At 37.6% G+C, this 21,079-nt stretch overlaps 1 protein-coding gene across 1 annotated transcript in view; it reads right to left on the bottom strand.

Annotated features, from left to right (window-relative positions):
• The window catches only part of SEMA5A (sema domain, seven thrombospondin repeats (type 1 and type 1-like), transmembrane domain (TM) and short cytoplasmic domain, (semaphorin) 5A), a gene marked incomplete at its 5' end in the record, with an annotated part of 93,539 nt that overhangs the window by 49,744 nt on the left and 22,716 nt on the right, over positions 1-21,079 (bottom strand). The window contains one exon of the mRNA XM_009073404.1: positions 16,760-16,907. Coding sequence (XP_009071652.1) covers positions 16,760-16,907 — 148 coding nt within the window. The remainder of the gene's footprint in view (positions 1-16,759; positions 16,908-21,079) is intronic.

The following is a 21,079-nucleotide window of genomic DNA, read 5'->3' as shown; positions in this document are numbered from 1 at the left end:
ATCCAATGTTTTGTTTTCTTTTCATGGATATGGCAAGTACCATTAAACCGTTTGAGGAGCCATTCTTGCATTCCAGCATGAATGGTCCACCTGAAATCTAACTAAAACACTAACATATCTTCCTAGCTTTTTGCTCACTAAATACAGAATCAGTGCTGTTTGTAACAGGCCACAGGTTTTGCATTAAGCTCGTAAGACAGGCATCGGGACCAGTTGGGTTTTGCCTGTGCTAGTCTTGATCTGCCTGAGGATTTGCTTTTGCATGCAATAGCAGTAATCTAATTGCCAGACCTCTACTGCCTACTTTGTTTTAACTTTTCATTAGCTCTCTGTAATTGGCTGATGTAATGTCTATAGCAATATATATTTTGCAACTAATGAGTACTTGTAACATGTAGCTACTGTGGGTAGAATGACGTATCCAACACACTTATAATAAAACACAGATCAGAGGAGTATCAGGAGCTTTGAAAGAACCAGCAGAGAGCTATACATGAAGCCCAGGGGCTATAAACATTGCTGATGGCCAATTACTGGTCATCAAATGAGTGCAACATAAGGAAGAAGGTAAGTCAAGTCATTCTTGCCAAGCCTCAGGAGTAGCAAAAAGAACAAAGGACAAGCATTCAACATAGCTAAAACACACACTACATAGTAAATTCAGCTGCAATAAGGACTTACAGGCCAATGAATAACAAGCAAGGTGTAGAGCCTGAAAACAAACATAAAAAGACCCCAACCACATCTTAAACTGAGAAGAAAGAAACCATCAACATCAATGTCACACTTCTCGCAAAGGATACAGACCATTTGCTATAAACCTCTCCACACCACAATCACTTTCAGCAAACCTAGGTGAACGTGAGCTCTCCAAAGAAGAGCCTGATTCCAGCATGAATGATAGTGAGTCAGTCAAGTCAAAGCTAAAAAATCCATTTAAATGTTTTCTCGCCAATTTTGTAGCCTTGTCCTTCCTTATCCTTTACCTCAGGCAGTCACCCAGACAAACTTGGACTAAGTTGCTCCCCAAAACACAGGTGCCTGTTTTACACTCCCAATATGGCTGTGCTGTTGATTCTTACTAAAGCTTAAAATACGCTCAGCTAGCATGCACATCCTGACCACACACACCCTTAAAACTATCTATTTACAACCCAAAACACGTCACAGATATACCTGATACATGGAAACATATCTTCTGTAACTTCAACACTAACTGAAAGTTAGATTCCACTGTTAGATTTTAATTAGAGATGGCCTGTTAGTGCTTACCTGCTTTTTTGAGGTGAAAAAAAAGTAGTTTTCTGAGATGGTAAAACCTCTGTAGAGTTAAACCTCCAACAGTTTTCTGTCACAGAATAGCTGTACCACTTTCTCATTTACCATTCAAAACTCACATCCAGAAAAGCTCTGAAAACTACACTGTGTTTGTACTGTATACTTAAAATATATGGACATATGGTTTGTTAACTTTAATTAATGGAATTGAACAAGCATGCATCCATTTATGGAAAACCCTTTCTCTATGAACTTGTATTATCTCTTCACCACTTAAAAACACCAACAAACAAACCACAGAGCACTTAATTTTTTTCCAAGGAAAATGTAGGGAAGGAATCAATTGGAACAGCTTTGTATTAAAAATCATCTGTGAAGCATCAAAGTTATGTTTGTTGGCATCTGTGCTCCAGCTGTGGAGTACAGAGCTTTTTATTTTTTGATCACATTCCTTATTCCAATGAGTAAGCACTTGGTTCTGTGCATTTACAGAGTAGGAAAGTTAATTCATCAGGGACTGTTCAGATTCCCACAGCCTTTAACGATGTTTCCCTAAAAGAGCCTGTCAACTTTGGAGCTTCAAAAAACATCTTTTTTACTGGATCTTGATGTGACAATTTTACAGTAATAAGCCTGATTTGAAAAAAAATCTTGATTATACTCACTGTACTGCGTAGAGAGAAAAACATGTCTAAAAAGACTACTAAACCAGACAATAAACAAAAGAACCTTGCACACAATTCATAAAAAATATCTCTGGTGGCAATGTTAACCAGTTCTTTAATCGTTGGGAATCCATTTATGAGCAAGTCCTTATCTTTTTAAAAAAGCAGTCAGAATGGCAGAAAGTCTGAGACTGACTCAGGCGCCCCTGAAATCAGAACAAGACTAAATTGATTTCAATGCCTTTTGGATAAAGTCCCATTTTAGCAGAGACAGTCAAGCACTAAAAACACTTTGTGTGTCAGTTTCTGACTCCACACAAAGTATGACATAATTTTGAAGAGCTGCAGAAACCAAATGGTGTGTTTTCTCTATGACGTTCAAAGATCATGGATTCTGAGTCCTCTTGCTTGACCTCTCATAGTCACCCTTAGGGTGGAAGTGTAGGGTTATCAGGGTGCAGGTATGGGGGACGGGGTATTTTGGGGTTTTTAAATGTAATACAACTGTACAGCAGTTGTGAAAAGCCCTCTGCATACACTCACCTTTTACCCTTTACTAACCAAACTAAGTTCCTGGTTTATATGCTCAAGGTTAAGAAATACAAACATAGTGACAAAAACAACTGTATTTTGGCCAACTATTTTTTTTCCACAGACACATAAAAGAATTTTCTTTGCTGCATTCTCTTCCCTGGAGAGGTGATTCTTCTCAAGAGACAAGTATGAGTGGGCTAGTCTCTGACCTCTCCTCTGCAGTAGAAATGAACAAAGATAGCTGAGTTCAGTAAAGCTACTGAAGAGGGACAGGACCCAGCAGAGCACTACAGGAAGGAAGCTTGCCATGGGCACTGTAGTTGAGGCAGAGAGCAAATGTTTGCTGTCAATCAAGAAATCTGAGGAAGGTCAAAAAGAAATCATCAGAACTAAACAGTAGGGAGAGAAAGATCATTAAAAGCATGAAACCACTCTTCAAAAAGCTGAAGTCAGGTACAAGCAAACAATGAATGGAAATAATAATGAAATCTGGCATATTAAATGCAGAAAAACAGTAAGAGAGGCCAAAAAATAATTCAATGTCTAAATAGCAACTTTGTAAGGTCTAAAAGCTAAAATGCAGTCTTATTTCAAGGACATTAGGGGCAGAAAGATTATATGTATATAATATACTGTGAAGGCATACAAGGGGCATTTTGAAATGGCAAAAGCACAGCAGGCTGTGTTACTTGAAGACATGATGACACAAATACACAAAGTGAGCAAAAAATGTCACCGAAAAATATAAATACAGAAGCAGATATACGTAAACTAATACTAGTGGCACATAGCTTCTTGCTTAAAATTACCTTCCTATCCAAAGCATAGAAGATGAAAATGTGACACTACTTTTAAAAATACTTCGGGAAGTTCAGAGGAACTATTAAAAAAAATGAGCATGACATCTGAATTGGGCAAATCAGGGAAATCATAATAAAACATGAAATTAGTGGAACATGAACAAATATGATCTGCTGGAGACCAAATTATATGCCCTGCTTTTCCATAAAAGGAAGCTGTGAACATATCAGAGTCTCTGAAGGAGTCAACAAACATATGGATGCAGGAGGCAAGTTGATACAGTTTACTTTGAATTCAAGAAGACATTTCACAATATCTCTCAAAGAAACTTGCAGCCACAAGCTAAGAGCAAAGCTATTATCCTTTCACATATAATTAATTGCTTAAAAGATGGGAAATGGAAGAAAGGAACAAATGGCCAGTTTTTCACAATGGATGATGCTCAGCATGGTTTGTGCGGCAAACCTGTGTGGATAAACTTATTCAGCAGCATGGAAAGTACTGCACTAACTAAAATGGCACCTACTTTCAAGGAACCACTCTGGAGGGGGTGTTGCAGGGGCAAAAGGAAAGGCCAAGTATATAGGTAAGAAGGTGCACACTCTGTATTCAGGTTGGTACTGCAGGCAGAATGCAGTTCCAAGAACTAAACTCATCAATACATTTCCCCCAAATAATCCAAGGGCACCTACCTTATAAAAGGCAAAAGATTAATAGTTCATTTTCATCTCTATTTGTCTGACTATATCAGGCAAAGCTGCTCTTTGACTTTAGCGAGGACATACTTTTTTAAAAATCTTGCACTCTTGTTATCTATATTTTCCTTTCTTCATCACATTTCACCCTACCTGCCTCTCACAATACAGGAAATTCTGTTCATACGTATTATTCTTTCTATGAGGTTTAAGGCAACATTAGTTAGTTTTTCATGACATTTGGAGACTATAATGGAAACTCAGATTTAACTTTATAGAGCATCTCATATTGTTATACTTCATTTTTACTTAGAAAATTATGAGCAAATAAAGTTATAAACATTCTGAAAACAGAAGAAAGAAGTGAAAACATCTCCCTAGCTAAAGATACCAAACAACATTTTTCAGTTTTTACAAAATTACATTCATATGACCCTCAGCAAGGTTTTGATGGATTAATTCCTGTAATCCATAATTTGCTTCCCCCCCCCGCCCTTGTATTCTGTGTAATGGATTATTTTTTGACTTCATACCAAATTGCTGATGCTCTATTTCACTAAAAGTCTAATATTCCTTTTAGCTCTCCATTTCAGAAGAAGATTATATGCACTGCTATTACTTCTTTTTCTAAGTACTTTAAAACTCTTTAAAGGAATATTCATGCTGCCAAGCTATCTCACACAAATGCTTCAATATATGAATTGGGATTCTGGATCAGCTTTTCAATAAGGGATTGGACACATAAATTAACTACTTTTAATAGGGAGCTTAGTGCATCTGCAAAGAGGGTTATGTGCTCCTATGTGAAAGCATATAGCATACATCTAGTTTTGAGAACAGCTGCCTGAAAATTTTTGAAACTTCTGAATGAATCTCTTTTCATGCTTTAAATAGAGTCAGTGTTTTTCATTTCAGATTAAGGCAGGCTTATAGGTCTTGGTTTTCTAGAGAGAGTAACAGCCAGATACACTCTCTGGATTTCTGCTGGCTGATGTTATTCAAGGCTGCAAAAAGACTTAGCTAAGTCAGGTAATGCTGAGAGATGCAGATCTATTGACAAACTGATGTTTTTCACAGAGTTTGTATTGATTGGGATGGGGACAGAATAAACTTAGCTGTGGGAAATGAAATTTTTGCTAGGAAGTGGCACATCCACAGTTGCATGAGATTACCATTCTGTAAATTGACAGAGCCACACTATCTGAGCCGTATACAATGTCCTCAGAAGTATCGACATGTAAATGGCCTTTTGTTGGAATCTTGGAATCTGCCACTACCTTCAAAACAACCTTCATGTACTAAAAATGGGATTGCTTTTGAGTAAAAGGTGCAATAACACAGAAGAGTTTAGTGTTGAGCACTGTGCAGATGTTGGCTAAGTAACAAGTAACGAGACTTACAAGTTACTCGTTACAAGACCTGGCGCCTGGCAATCCAGGCATTCTGCGTAACTGGCAAAGTAGCTGTAGTACCATAGGATCTGGGGAGAAATTTCAGTTTCCTTTTCCTCTCTAATCCACAAAGGAAATGAGGTTCAAGTACTGTCTCTGCACAGCCTGGTTCTCCTTGTTGTGCAGCCTCCTAGCTGGTGTGTTGCAGAAGAAACACCAGACCATCTGCACAATCAGCTGCCCACGAGTGTACCCTCAGCTGGGGACCATGAAGGCATTTAGGATTTCCTAGTATTGTCTTATTCTGCAGAAATGTTCACAAGTTGAAGATTAATTTGTCAAGCTGTAATTTACAAGTTTTCTCAAGCATCCTAGAGAGAATCAACAGGGTTTCAGCAATTGTGCCAGCTGTGGACCTGGTCAACCCCTCGTAATTTTAAATGCAAGTACATTGCTAGCAGAGTTAGCATATCAACTCTACTATTTTGTTGGGGTTTTTTTCCATTTTTCCTTCTGGAGACTCTGGAGATTCAAAATGAATCTTGTCTTTCCTCTGAATCAGACAGCTGAAAGATAAAGGTATAGTCTACAGCTTCTCTCCATCTAGAGCCTCTGACAAGGCAAAGAAAGAAGTGCATTTTGGGGCTGACCTATTTCTGGACCACTCCCAGTCTGCATAGGGTCTTCACAAATTTCAAATGAAAGATAAATTGACTCCTATCTTCACAAAGTAGTAAGTTCTTCACTGATCTCTCATGCAAGAAATTGTTATGAGTAATAAAGTTGGAGATTTTCATAACATAAACCAAAACACCTGTTGTATGCCTTAACCCTTCTGATGTTTCAGATGATATAACAAGTATTGTTGAATTAGAAGAACTGTTCTGAAGGTACGTGATTAATATTTCTACTTTCATCTGCATTTCTCTAGGAGAAAATAAATATGCTGTGTGGTGTTCCTTTCAAGTAACATAAGGGATCCTAATAGGGGAATTTTGAGACCACATCCTGCCCTTCAAACTGCAAGGAGGAATCACTGCGTATGCTGGTAAATGAACTCAGTGTTTGCATGACTTTATACTCTCAGAAATGAATAATACTGGAGTATGCTGATCTAAATATTATTATTTCAGAATGCTGCAATAGACTGAGTCATAACATCCTGAAGATACATTTTCATTGTGTTTATTTATAACTTATTTCATATGTTTGTCTTTTTTAAGGTTTGTGAACGTGTTTGTTCAGGAATAATGTCTGAGGCTTTGAATAAATTGAATGCCTTTTATTTAGTGGCTGTAGTATTAGTGCAGAAGACTTTCTAAGCCAACAACTTAATGTGAAAGGGAGGAGGGAATCAACCAAGGAGGAAAAAAACAGTAGTTCTAATAACTCCATCAAAAAATATTCAGAATTTGTAAAAAAAATTATTTCCCAACCTGATATAACTTGGATAAGAACAGGGCTGACTGACACTGTTTTCAATGAAAACCAAAATCCTACCACAGCCTAATAAATTAAAAATTACTATGATGCTCTGAGACTAAGTGAAAACAAAAGCTGGCAGATAAATATAATTAATTTGGATGGAGTTCCATCTAATTGCACTCAGATGGCTATGGACTGCTGTCAATCAGCACAGCTAACAAATTGGTCTTGCACTCCTCAACAGTTGCTGCATCAGTGAAACTATAATGGCAACAGTGTATTTTACTTATTCAGGCTTTATCCATCCCTCAATTTACTGAGGTCGAATTGAAGAACACTGAAACTAAACTCTGCTTTCTGTTAAGGTCTACATGTGACAAGACATTTTGGTATAAAATGTGTAAACACAATTACTGGCGTAATTGCACCATATTGCACCATACCCTTTTAAGTACAGGTGACTAAACATAAAAGGAACAAAATAAATCAGAAGGACAATTTATTGTAAACTGATTCAACACTCACTTACAAAGAGGAACATTGGAAATGCCATTCTAGATCAGACATGCCTTCCCTACTTATTGTCAAATGGCAGCACAGAAATAAGTGGAATGCCAAAAGCACAGCTCTAAATCTGATTGTTAATATTCAGGAAAATGATTTAAAAATTTAAAATGTGATTTACTATGCTATCAAAAATGTAATTTTATTTTTTTTGTCCATTATAATTTGAGTTCAGCCTGATACCATGCACAATTTTAGTTGTGTGGAGCTTTATTGGTTCTTAAGAATTTTTAACAATGCCCTGGATAAAAATGAGTTCATATTTCCTTAAAATTCCCTACATTACAGAGTGCAGAGAAATCCCAGTGTTCCCTCTCTAAATCTATCATTGCTTTAAATATTACTCCTTCATACACTAAAACCCTGCCTACTCTGATTTATCAAAATCCCAGTATTTTGCCTTTCTTTTGAACACTTTCTGGAGTTCAGCTCACTTCCACCATGTGCCATATCCTTTAAGAACCATAAGCATGGCCACAGAACCATTTAATGTAACCACTCTATCATGTTTCTGAGGTAATTTTCAATGTCATGCTTCATGCACTCTCTTTTTTTTACATTTTGATTGCAACTGCACAATGACTTAAGGTTGCTACTGAACTGCCTACGTGAAAATTAAGGTTTCTGCATACTTAACAAAGACATATCTTTGTAACATAACAGACTTTGAAAATCTGTAGATGAAATCATAATGAGCTTCCATGACTTCAGTCATTGATACAACGCTGTCAGATAAATTCAGCTTCAAAATAAGCTCAGCTTTGAAGATAACAGCAGCGCTGGAGAAATCACATTACTTGCAATATGTGAAACAAAAATTGTGATTTCAACTAGCTTGAGTCCAGGCTGTTACAGTCATCACTTCCGAGATTAGCTTATATATGAATCCCTAGACTTTTCTGTCTCCATTGGAAATACCTTGCTGACACATCCTAAATGCTAAAACTCAATCTACATTTTTTTCACCACTTCACAAACTTTCTGGTTTCTAGGTAGTATCATAAGTTTATGATACTCACACACCAGGGTCATTGTCTTATCTTGTTACTCACTCTGCTTCAAGGTGAAAACAGGAGTTCCTATTAATTTTAAGTTCATGACTTTGCAATTATGATACAACATTCTTCATTTCTATTACTTCAGCCCTCAAAGACATCTAGTGCCTCCTATATGACATGCAAATCCACCTTTTTATCATCAATAGATGATGCCCCAAAATTTCAGGTCACCAGCAAATGCAACCCAGATTTTTCTGCCAAAATTCCTAAAAACACTTATAAGTAAAATCTGTCTAAACTCATTCCTTTAGGAGACATAGAGTAACCTCCCAATAATCTGACCTTTCCCCTTCCCCTAAATCCCCTTGATAGTTTATCACTTTAATGATGACCCCTTTTAGTAACACTGTATCATGAATTTAATACCATGTACTTAGAAGCTGCTCCACTTTGATTGTCAGAACCTCCTGTTATCTTATTAAAGAACAATGCCAGAAAGGTCTGAAGTGGTTTATATTGTTAATATCCCAAGGGACTGCACTGCACTTTCCATTTACATCTGAATTATTTTTTACCCTGAAGTAGTTCAGCAGTTTGAAAATCAGAAATTGTGTGAAACAGCCTGTCTTTACCTGCATCAATTTTTTTTTCTTAAATTTGGATAAGAGGTTTCCTACCTTTACTTTTCCCTTCTGAAAACAAAACAAAAGAAAAAAATACCCCATATTAAATACAGCTCTAGTTGTTCCAATACTCCAGGACAGACTTTCTTTAACAGTTCTCTCTGTTTATGTCAGTTCTGATTTCATGGCAATACTACTTGCGTATCACATAAAGCTGCACTAACCATTTTTAAATAAGTATATCTACAAGCACTGGAACTAATGAAGCCTCATTTCCTATAAATAGATATTTCAAGTCTTTTAAGCTTTTTCTCTCTTATTTCCTCTTTCCATACCTCCTACCCATAGGATTTAGCAGCCCTACTGCTAAAAGGCATGCAGTGTCTAACCACAAACCACACATATGCTAACATGTGCACTCATTGACCAGCACCTGATGCCACTTGGACCAAATAATGGACTCACCTGCAAATCTGTGTCTCAAGGTAGAAACTAATATAGGGTTTTGTCCTCTCTTGGGCCACTGTTATTTATGCAACTTGTTGCAATTTCGTGTTGTCATTTAAGACTGCCCTTCAATCGAACACTGTTGGAATGGGGGAGTAGCTCCTTATAAGCAGAAGAGTAAGAATACCTGAGAGACCACAGTATGATCCTGTAAGCCCTATTACTTGATGAAACTAAGCTAAAACCATGCCATCTACTGGGTTTTTTTCCTGATTTCTAGTGGTCAATGACAATTATGGGTTACTTTGCAGAGATAACTGAATGTTCTAGGTCCACAGCAATGAAAAACCTCAGGCTGGATGAAGCATGATTCCCCAGGAAACATGTTCCAGCTTCAGTATTGCCTATTAATTCATTCTAAAATTAGTGTGGCACAAAATATCAGCACCCAACATTCTTTCTTCCTAAATGTCTTTCTCCTTTTTCATTCACATTCAAGAAAGAGCCAAGTCAAAGGAAAGTAGAGGTTCATATCTCATAATGCAGAGTCCTTGAGCGCAGCACTGTGCCTGTTGGGTGCAGAATGAAGAGGGTTTCAGATACTGTAGCTTTCTGTGGTTATCAGATACAGTAGTGATCACAGTTCAAACACAGAGCCTTATATAGCCAGGTTTAAGGTATTACATCTCAGCAACAGTAACAGAGACTGTATCTACAGTACAGAAACCACTGAAAACTGAAACATATAGCAATACCTGTGACAGGACACACTCCAGTGAGCTTGGTGTTTTAGGATGCAGCGTGCCAAATTCTGAATGTAGCAAACTGGATCTCCTATCTCTGATCAGTACAACACCCTAACAGGATGAAGCCATTTGGCTATAACTTGACTTTAAGGCACACACTTGCTGTTCCCTGCATCCAAAGCCCTGAGAAAGCTTGTGCACAGTTAAAGTAAAGTTTGCTTGCTATGTTTTTTAAATCAGATTGGGACTTCTGAATCAAATACACATTGTCTGTATCACAGATACACATATGTCCAATATGAAGCTCTTGAATGTGAGAATACTTGCTTTGGCAAACCCTTCAAATTAGATTTGAAAAAGATTTCAAATCAACTGGCATTGGTCCACAAAAGAAGTTATTGTACATGACCTGGAAGCCTCTGAAAGACCTCACTACAGGAACCTTAGAACAGGATTGCAGTCGGTGTCAGTTGTCATGGATTGAACTGTATAGCTTGAAGTGGGGTAGGGACAGCTTCCCAGCAGCAAAAAAAGTATTCTCAGATTTAAATTATTTTTAGAATTCCATGTTTCTCAAAAAAGGGATGCTTCACACTGTTCTGTTTTAAGCAGGAAAGCAAACAACTTGCAGTTTAGCCTTTTTTTTCAAAATTATAGAAATCAAACAGCAAAATGATTACTGAATGTACAGCTAAATACCACCTTAAACACCTCACATTTGGATATACATGCACATAGAATCATAGAATTTAGGGGCTGGAATGGACCTTACAAATCATCCAGTCTAACAACCCTCCCACTCCCACCCCCCTGCCATAGGCAGGGACACCTCCCCACTAGATTAGGTTGCTCAAGGCTTCATCCAGCCTGGATAGAACATCACCAGGGTTGGGGCAGCCACCACGTCCCTGATCTCCAACGTCTCACCACCCTTAGAATAAAAAGCTTTTTCCTCACATTCAACCCAGACTTTCTCTCCTTCAATTTGAACCCATTACTCCTTGTCTTACCATTGCAGTTCCTAAAAAAGAGTCCCTCTCCAACTCCTTGTAGGCCCTTCAGATACGGAAAAGTTGCTATGAGGTCCCCACACAACCTTCTCTTCTCCAGGCTGAACAGCCCCAGCTCCCTCAGTCTGTCTCCATAAGGGAGATGCTCCAGACCTCTTATCAACTTCGTGGCCTCCTCTAGACTTGCTCCAACAAGTCCATGTCCTTATGGTGAGAGCACCAGAATTGCACACAGTATTCCAGGTGGGTCTCATGAGAGCAGAGCAGAGGGAGAGAATCACCTCTTTTGACCTGCTGGCCACACTCCTTTTGATGCAGCCCAGGATTCAATTGGCTTTCTGGGCAACTGCAGCCCATGATGAGCTTCTCATCTGCTGTCACTCCCAAGTCTTTCTCCTCACTGCTGGTTTCTCACTGGTTACACACTTTACTGACAAATTTGAGCACCACATGTACCATTGATCAGTATGTTTTAGCATTTTCTGCAACCTTTTTATTTTGCTTTGTTTTACTCTCTTTAATAACTTGTCATGGCTTACAATCGTGATATCATATGCAGCAACAAAACAAGGGAGGCTCTATACTTTTAAAACAAAAAAACCATCAAATATCTGATGGAGTTTACAATATAGTCAGAAAAATAAAAAGGATTGGAAAAGGAAATAAGCATAAAGTCGGCAAATGTCATATTAAAAAGTACAACTTATATACCTCATGCTTGCAAGAATATTTTCTGGTTTTGCAATAGATGATGCATTTTTTTAGTCTTCTTAATTCAAATGGAAAAATAAGAACTAGAAAAAAGCATAATAATCTATTTCCTGGTCCCTTTTGTAAACTAGACATTTGAAATTTGTATTGTGAGATGGCAAGCATTTTAAAGGCAGACTCTGTTCCTTGTGATGGACAAAGGACTTCTGAAAACCTTCCATCTTCAAATTCCCTTTAAAAATTTGATGAAAGAAAAAAATCCTGACATTTGTTTTTTTCCCAAGACATTTTCTTCAACTTCTTTCATAACAAAAACTCTAGAATGCAGAAAGTTTTTCTTCACAAAGTTTTATGCTCAGCACAATTCCAGAATCTTGAAATAATAACAATAATTTAAAAAATACTTCTTTTTAAATTTTTAAAAGATAACAATTATTTCTATAGATTATTTCTGTTATGTGGAATGTATACACAGAAAGACACAGAAAGTGTCACCCGCCTTGAGCCTCAAACTAGATTTTTCATTCTAGTAATAATTCTTTAAAAAAGTTATTCTTTTATTACTGGCCTGAGGCAAATTCAACTGAGATTATGCTTCTCCAGGGAAAAGAAGCATTTTCTGAAGCAAAAGTACAGCTTATCTGAGTATGCTGTAAAATCTGAAGATATTTGTCCTCTGAGTCATATTAGCACAGTCCACAGAATTCCACAGTTCCTTCTCTAGCACGTGTATCACCTGCATACATGAGATGAATACCTGTTTTGTGATCTGCTTAAGCTTTCTATTACCAGATTTTAGCTGCTCTTAAATTTGGCTATGATAGTCCTATCTCTTGTTAGACAATTTCAAGCTCTCTTTACTAACTTTGATTAACTTAAAGACTTTGACAGATCCTTATGACTCTAGATTTTGATTTTGAACTCCATCTTTTTGACCTTTAGGACTCTCTGTGGTCTAATTCTCCTACATCATAATGATTTATGATTTTCTATATTCAGTGAAAAGGCCTTCAGTCCTAAGCCTCTGGCCATCTATTTTCATATACTGAGTGCACTTCAGCGAGAGATGCATCTTTAAAATATCATCATGATTTTCTCTCTTTGGAATATTTATATGCATCAAAAGATTTATCACTATTATTTTATAAAATGCTAAGTTGAAAATAATGGCAGGAAACTCTACTGAATCCTGATAAAAAATATTTAAGTGTCTTGGCTGAGATCTGCTATAAGACAGATAAAGCCAAGGCATCAATTGATGAGAAACATGCAAAAAGCAAAACACAGGCAGCAGCCTCCTGCTGTGATATTACAGCCTAGGAGCAATACAATCAAACTAAAAGGAAGAAAAACCGTTCACTAAAAATTATGTGGTATAAATCATTAGGTGAACACAGACAATAGCCATTAATATGGTAAAAGTTGCAAGATGAGGACAGCTAAATAGATTAGAATTGGCTCTACTGCAGTCTCACAGCCTGGTTGCAGATTGAAAAACAGAAGAGGCAGGTTCTCCTAGGACATTAAATCTGGTCCCCTGATAATGCTGGCAAACATGCTGTAAGATTTCCTTTCTTAAGCCTTATAAAAACAGTTGTTGTTTTTCTCCCCAGATTCCCTACTGAAAAATGGTTCTTAAAACAAACAATCAGCATAGTTGAAAGGGGTCCCAAGACAGTATTTAGTCCTCCTTACACCTCTGATGCATCAAAAATTTCTTGTCATTTCATGATGAAATGAAGCCTAACATAGTTACTGTCTTCTTAAGTAATATGTTCTCCAGTCCCCTACCTACACATTTTTCTTTCCCTCTTCACAGACCACAGACACTGAAATATACAGCTGCAGAGGGTCTATAGCAACTCATGCTATTCAAATGTTATGAACGTTTCAGAGACTTAATCCTTACTGAAGAAGGTAAACAAGAAACCTGTAGAGTCTCTTTATAGATTAAAGCTATCATCTAATGGCTGAAAGAGAGAACTGGACATCTTAAGGCTCTGAGTCTACTTTCAGCTATGTCTTTAATTCTCTTGTTAAATGTTTGGTTCATAAAGTCCTAATAAAATAAACATTAGACAGGGCAGATTACTACCACTTTCATTGCAACTCTTCTGAAGAATATTTTCCAAGTCCTCAGAGATAGTCAGTATAAAAGTTTTTGAAATAAATTAAACTCACAAAGTATCTTTCACCACCTAACTTGGTCATCACTACAATCATTAAAGAATAGAAAGTAGTAGTAATAAGACATTAATCTATCCTTCGTTCACTATTGTAAAAATCCATAATTCTAACTGTTTTGAAAGATGCATACCTACAACAATAAATGCAAAAATTTGATTGAAGCAGAAGAACCTCTGATGAATAAACAAGTTTCACATTTCTGCTCCTCATTCATACAATTTTATTAATATTTAAATATTTAATCCATTCAACAATTACAAGAAGGCATAAAAATATTTCTGATTGCTCTTCCCTACATAAATGAAGCAATCTCTTAGGAGAAATAAAGTGCTTTCTTCTCCAGCTACACTTATTGACAAGGCCCTGCTATGGCTGCAAAACCTCAGAGTCAAGACAGGGAACTTCCAGGTTTGAACTCACTGAACTTAAACAGAACAGACTTTAAACGTGAGCCCTTTGTATTTCAAGAACACCAGGAGTTATAGAGGATTTCTACCCTCGGTGGATTTCCATTGGTGCCTAAGTTTGAGCAAGATAACTATGTACTCCAAAGCTAAGCACTTTTTTTTTTTTAAACCATCAACACAATAATTTTCTAATTAATATAAGAACCCCAAAACATTTTCATAGCTGAACTGGTAACTGTTCTGTGATGGAGCAGAGGTGGTGTTAATACTGTTAATAAATTACAAACCCCAACAACATTAACATTGAATCGGTTATAATAAGAAATATTTACACTAAATGTTTTCCTACTTTCCTCATGGAACTTTCCGAGAAAATTAGAGCTATGTATTTTTCATTTCAGACCACAGGAAGATTCTGTGCAAAACAAAATACCACTTTCTTTCACATTATTGTGGGATAAACAGGGATCAATGAGACAGAAAACCTTCACATTGTGCCCTTTTCTATGCTAGTCAGGAAGGTTTAACAACATATCTAGACCACAGGTTTGCTTTTCTGTGTACCCTCTGTGGAGACAAATATTTTGGAAAACTTGGTATATTTCTAAGTTATGGGGGTAATTCTTAAAGTTCAACTGAAACAAAAGAACAAACCTGTTGGATGTTTTCAATCTACTGAAAATGCAATTCTGTCACCAAAATAAATGTTAACAAGAGAACAAATCCTGAGGAAATGCATACAATCTAAAAATTAGAAAAAGGTAATAAATTGTCCTTTCTTTAGTATTGAATTACTGCCAGTCTAACAAATAGAGCACCAATGAAACCTCAGAATTAAGCTTACTGTTGGAAATTAAGGCATGTAAAAACTGGGTTAATAGGTGAAAAAAAAGTGTATTTTTCTTCTAATTCTTAAATGTTCTGGAACAAAGTTGAGTATGTTTCTCAGTGTGGAACATTAGGCCTGTCCATTAAGCACAACATGAGTAAGCCAAACTCATTTTTCCTTTGATCTGAGCTCACTTTTGGTTGCTGGTGAGATTACCACCACCATTAGTCATTCACCAGCAGAATCTGTCTTCCACAGTTTTGACCACTTCAAATTTTCTACCCTCTTCAGTGACACTACAGCACTAGAATTCAAATTATCACGAAACAGCATCCCAAGGTTCATTTTTTGACATTCACCTACACCACTAAGACTTTGCTTCAGCTTCTCACTGTCCTAGAATAATATTCCTTTCTCTGGTTTTGACAGGAATATTCACACCAAGGTTCACACGTACCATAATGCAGTGAACATGTCACTGTTCTCTCTGTGTCTCTGCTACGTTTCTCTGCTTCACCCATATACTACTATGCGTCATCTAATTTTGAAATTCCCATCACTCAAAACCTACCACCTATATTTATTCAGATAGAAGAAAAAGCCCTTACATGCTTTCTCACATGTTTCTCTTCACAATTTGGATATCCATAAAGCATTTCTATTTATTCAAATCATCCCACTGTAGCTTTAAAGCCTGACTGCTGCTAGGCTGCTGAAGAGCTAAGATCACTACTGCTATCAGCACTTCCTGGGGCTTCCATGTATTCACTGATTGGCTTCCTCATGTATTTAGATGTGAAACTTTTTTTTTGTGCTGTACAGAACCTGATAATCTGGAGTCCTGGGCTCATAGCTAGAGTTCCTATGTACTCTGGTTATAAACATAAAAACCACCATAAACCTGCAAAGATATCTACACCTGCACCAAGCTTGCCTAAGGAAGCTCATATTCTAGATGATACTGTGAAAAAGCTGAATTATGTATTTCTGATGGTTAAACTATGTGGATTTCAGCACACACAAGCGACACAGAGACAAACACACCCTGATGACTACTCATGTTAAGGGTAGAGCTTACACACATACACAGATCCATAAGGACATAGGGCATTAGTGATATGACAAGAGGAAATGGCTTTGAGTGGAGCCAGGGGAGGTTTAGATTGAATATTAGCAAACATTATTTCAAGGAAAGAGTTGTCAAGCACTGGAACAGGTTTCCCAGGGAAGTGGTGGAATCACCATCCCTGGAGATATCTAAAATATGTGTAGATGTGATACTTGTGGACATGGTTTAGTGGTGAACAAGGCAGTGCTGGGTTAAAGGTTGGTCTTGATGACCTTAGAGGTCTTTTCCAACCTAAATGATTCTATGCTTATACGACATAGAGAAACCCACAGAATATGGCCATAGATATTTTCTTAAGGAAAAGCTGAAAATTACTTACCACGCTGCAGCCAGGACAGTCAGGACCATTTTCACATGTCCTACGCCGTGCCTGGATCCCTCCACCACATTGAGCAGTGCAGCGCTCCCATGGACCCCAGCCTGTCCAAAACACATGAGGGGGGCACAACAAATGCTCATTGCAGTACCTGTGAGAAAAGGCAAACAAGGAGGCAAAGAATCTATTTAATGTCAAGACAAGACCTCCTAGAAAAGTCCCTTATTTGCATTATTCAGATCAATGTTTGTACAGGGGAAATATTTCATACAAAGTGTCTCTCTCTATTCATTAAGTACTGAACTAACAGTTGTCACAATGCACAGTGTTTAAACATTTGAGAGAGTTTTCTTAGGCTGTAATTGTGTGGGTGAAGCATTTGTTTGCTTTATTCAGTGACTTCATACAATCCATGCAATGCAACCATGTTATTGTAGTGTGAACACGTAAGCAAGGTTGACAACTACTTTATTAAAACCAGCTGTGATTATACATCTGGGACAGGCAACCAAACGGAAAGCAACCATATATGCAGGCAGTCTTTTATCAGACTCCAGCGAAGCATTGATTAGGATCCATCTCTCTTGTCTTCAGAGAGCTAAACTTGCTTTTTTTGCTTTCCACAGCATCTCTGCTTGTATGGACAAAATAAAAGCTAAAACATTGATTCTAGGCATAAAGAACTGCACTGTTTTCATAATGTTATTACTTTATCTTTTAAAGGGTGTTTTTAGCCAGAAGCCTAAAATCCTTTTAGCTTGAAGGATTTCCCACTAGGCTGCAAACTGATCCAGAGGCCTACTAGGTTCTTGAGGGAAGCAGGAATATATTACTACTGAGCTGTCATTATTGTAACAAGACCTTCACATATGTGTGATGGTCCCAAATTTTAGTGAGTTTTTTCATTTTTAAAAAAAAACTAAGATTCCTGATTTTTTGAGTGTGCAATCCAATAACTCTAGCCATAGCAGATGGTGCTCTTTAAGGAACCTCTACAAAGGTCCAAAGGATTTGGGCTACCAGCAACTGTGACTAGGGCTCTCTAAGAGACCAAGCTGTTACTTCAGATAAAGCAAAGCCACAGCTTATATTCAGAAAACAGACAACCCTGAAGAAATGCTCTAATATTTTATGGCTGTGTCTGGATAGCTCTGACTGTCCTGAGTGAACAAATCAATCTGTTACAGTATTTCCTCAGTTCTTATACCAGCCATCCAAAATCCACTGTCTTCTTGCCCTTCTAAAAAGTTTCTATCACTTTGCACTCTCCTGCAATGAAAACTGGCTCTAATACGCCAGTTATTCATTTTCTACAAAAAGAGAAATGACAGTATAAACTTCTGTGATTTTCAACACCAAAACCCTTCATTGTTGGGTTGTTTTTGTCTCAGAAACCCCACAGACCCTCAAGCTCTAATTCTTCATTACTCAGGAATTTGCACATTCAGAAGTCTGTGGGGGGGAATAAATGTTGTTGGTACATGTTACATACAAAAGTAGGTTTATTGCATATGCTGGAGTCTGTGATTCAGACTTTGTCCCTACATCCAAGCAACTCCATCAAAATTGAATGGTTTGGGAGTGGGGTAAATAGGTGAGGGACATTTAGTTTTTTTGTCTTTGTATTGCTAAGAAAATTATTAAGAGCTCGTATTGACCTTTCTTCAGCAAACTGAGGAAAAAACTCCAAAACCATCAATATTTATGAATCTGGTTTCTCAGAATTCTTCAGCATGTGATTTGGGTAAATGTTTTTCAATAGTTGCTTATACATAAACTATCATTTTTTCTCCTGCATGTTCAATATTTGCAATTCACAGTTCACATTATGCCATCATTAAAGATGCATGGGAATGTTCTGTGCCTGGATATTCTTCTCCTAGAACTCCAACAGCTGCACACATTCTTTGCCACATGCAGTCATTTATGTGAATATTTGTGATAGTTTGTCTCTGTGATCATTTGTTGGGAACCTGTACTCGGTGAAAAATAGATGTAACATCAGCATTTATTCAGTCAAATTAGAAGATATTTTGCATAATTCCATTAGTCCTTAATGAAGATGCGCTAAGTTAATTTGGGACACACACATAGGGTAAAGCAAGTCTGCCATGAAGCTGAGAATTACCAATATTCAGCCATGCAAAAAGTAAAATTAAAGAACTTGTCTTGCCTTAAAATACAGGCATGTACAGTGTAGCTGTCTAGAAATTAAATAGTCATCTAAACTTGAGCAACAACTCATGGAAAGAAACAATCCTGTTAAAAATATTGTTTATGTCACCCTAAAGAAAGTGTCTAATGTGGGGCACATAAATACACTCCTCAATGTACAGATTTTTCTTCATTGACTATAGATGCTGCATGGGAGACAGACATCTAAGCTCCCGTTACAGCCAATGGAAATTTTGGGAATACGAATGATGGAGACTAGAATGATTAATTTGGACAAATTTAGGAAGAAACAGTAGAAGAAAATAAATCACTGTTCTCCATAGCCTGTATTGACTAGATTTCTACTGAGCATAGTGGAAGTTCAGACTGTTCAGACACCTGACTCACACATAAGCACTCACATTTGTGAACACCTGAAGTCAGATGTCGCTGATCTCACTTGGATGAGAGCCATGCCACTATGCAAGTGCCTCTTTCAGTGTCTATGATGTGCCCTATCACCCACTCTCACTTAAGCAGAAGACAGAAAAGAAACCTAATAACTGACACAGGAAGCATTTCAAAGGGTTGGCAATGCTGTTAACCAATGCTATTCAAAGATGCAGCTGAAAAAAGCCCTAAAATTTCTATGCAAACTACTTCAGTTTAGGAAATAATTTTTAAAAGAAGTTAATGCCAGAAGTGTCAATTTTTCCTTTTTTTTTTCAGGAAAAGAAAAAAACAAAAACCAACACAGCATACAAGTAGAATCTTATTTTCATTTCAGCCAGCCAGTCTCTGAAAACATCAGGTATGTTTTCACAGCTAGAGACATGCCTGCAATTGATCTTTGAGAGCTGTGCTACAGCATGGGGCTTTGAGCCAAGTTTCATTATATCTGTTCTTGGCTGCATTTCAAGTCACTCAGCAACTCTTTTTCCCTTTTGCTCTTTCTTCCCCTCTAAATTTTGTTCTCAGGGCCCACAGGGCTAACGTTTTACAGTAATTCAACAAAACATGCAATGCAAGAGACTTGAATCTGTGAAACTGCTGCCCTCTCCCCTAACCTAATTGCAATGAGGGCAGAAGGGAGAACAGCCTAGAGAAATGTGGGTTTTATACAGTGACCCTTCACGTTTCCCCTTGTGGTGAACCCAAGTTCAAATGTCTCAATAAAGGAATTGTCATACTGGGGGAAAGGAGAACATCCTCCGTCCAGCTGTGTCCACAACTACTAGTTCCTACAGTTTTCAAATTTTACACAGGATAATTTCAGTACAACTGGCATTACTATTCTTATTACTATGAAGTTCTCAACTTTTAGTAAAACATCAATTTATTCAATTTATTTCAGTGTTGCCATGCGCCACTGAGTACTACAAGCTAACTGCATGACCGTTAAAAATATGTACTGTTTATTCCACAGAGATATGTTATTTAAACAAATACTTCCTAATTTTGAACTATGTTATACTAGCCTGAATGTAAGAAAAACAAAAGAACCTTCATCCCTGTCTGCCCATTCCTACGCAATACACTTATGTGGTGGGTAGTCATGATTACCAGCTGGTAACTTACTGGGAAGCACTGACTATACTAAGGCTGATGGGAATGCCAGATTCCTTTAATTGAAGGCAGACACACGACACACACATGCCCTACTGAATTGAGATTGCCAAACTGACAGAAATACCCACCAAGGAGACTGTGGAGGTGGCAGGGGCTGGGGCATGTGGTCCCAGGGGTTTCTGTGGAAGAAGAGGAGGGAACCGAAAAAGCAAGGACAAGAGCACACAATTCCCAGCAGACAAGATACCCATGGGAGTGCAAGCAAGCCCGAAGCCTCATGGTGTTTGATCTGCTCTGCTGAAGGAAACTGGGCTTGCTTGCACTGCTCGGAAACAAGCAGTGCTACACAGAGCAGGCACTTGACTCTCAGCAGTTCCTCTTTCTCATGGAAACAAGCCCAAAAGCTGAATGTCTGCTGAGGACTGTGTACAAAAAAAACGTGACAATATGCACTGCTTCTAATCTTATATGTCCCAAAATTTCCAGGGCTTTCAAACATTTACTCCTCATCTGCAGCCAATTTTTCTAATTGCAATGCTTTTTTTCTTTCTATTCTTTCCTGTGTAATAAAAGATAAGTACACACACTGAGAGCAAAGGA

Source organism: Acanthisitta chloris, unplaced genomic scaffold (assembly GCF_000695815.1).
Source record: "Acanthisitta chloris isolate BGI_N310 unplaced genomic scaffold, ASM69581v1 scaffold3684, whole genome shotgun sequence".
Lineage (NCBI taxonomy): Eukaryota > Metazoa > Chordata > Aves > Passeriformes > Acanthisittidae > Acanthisitta > Acanthisitta chloris.
The sequence above is the reverse complement of the archived record's forward strand: the minus strand, read 5'-3'. Positions and strand labels throughout refer to the sequence as shown.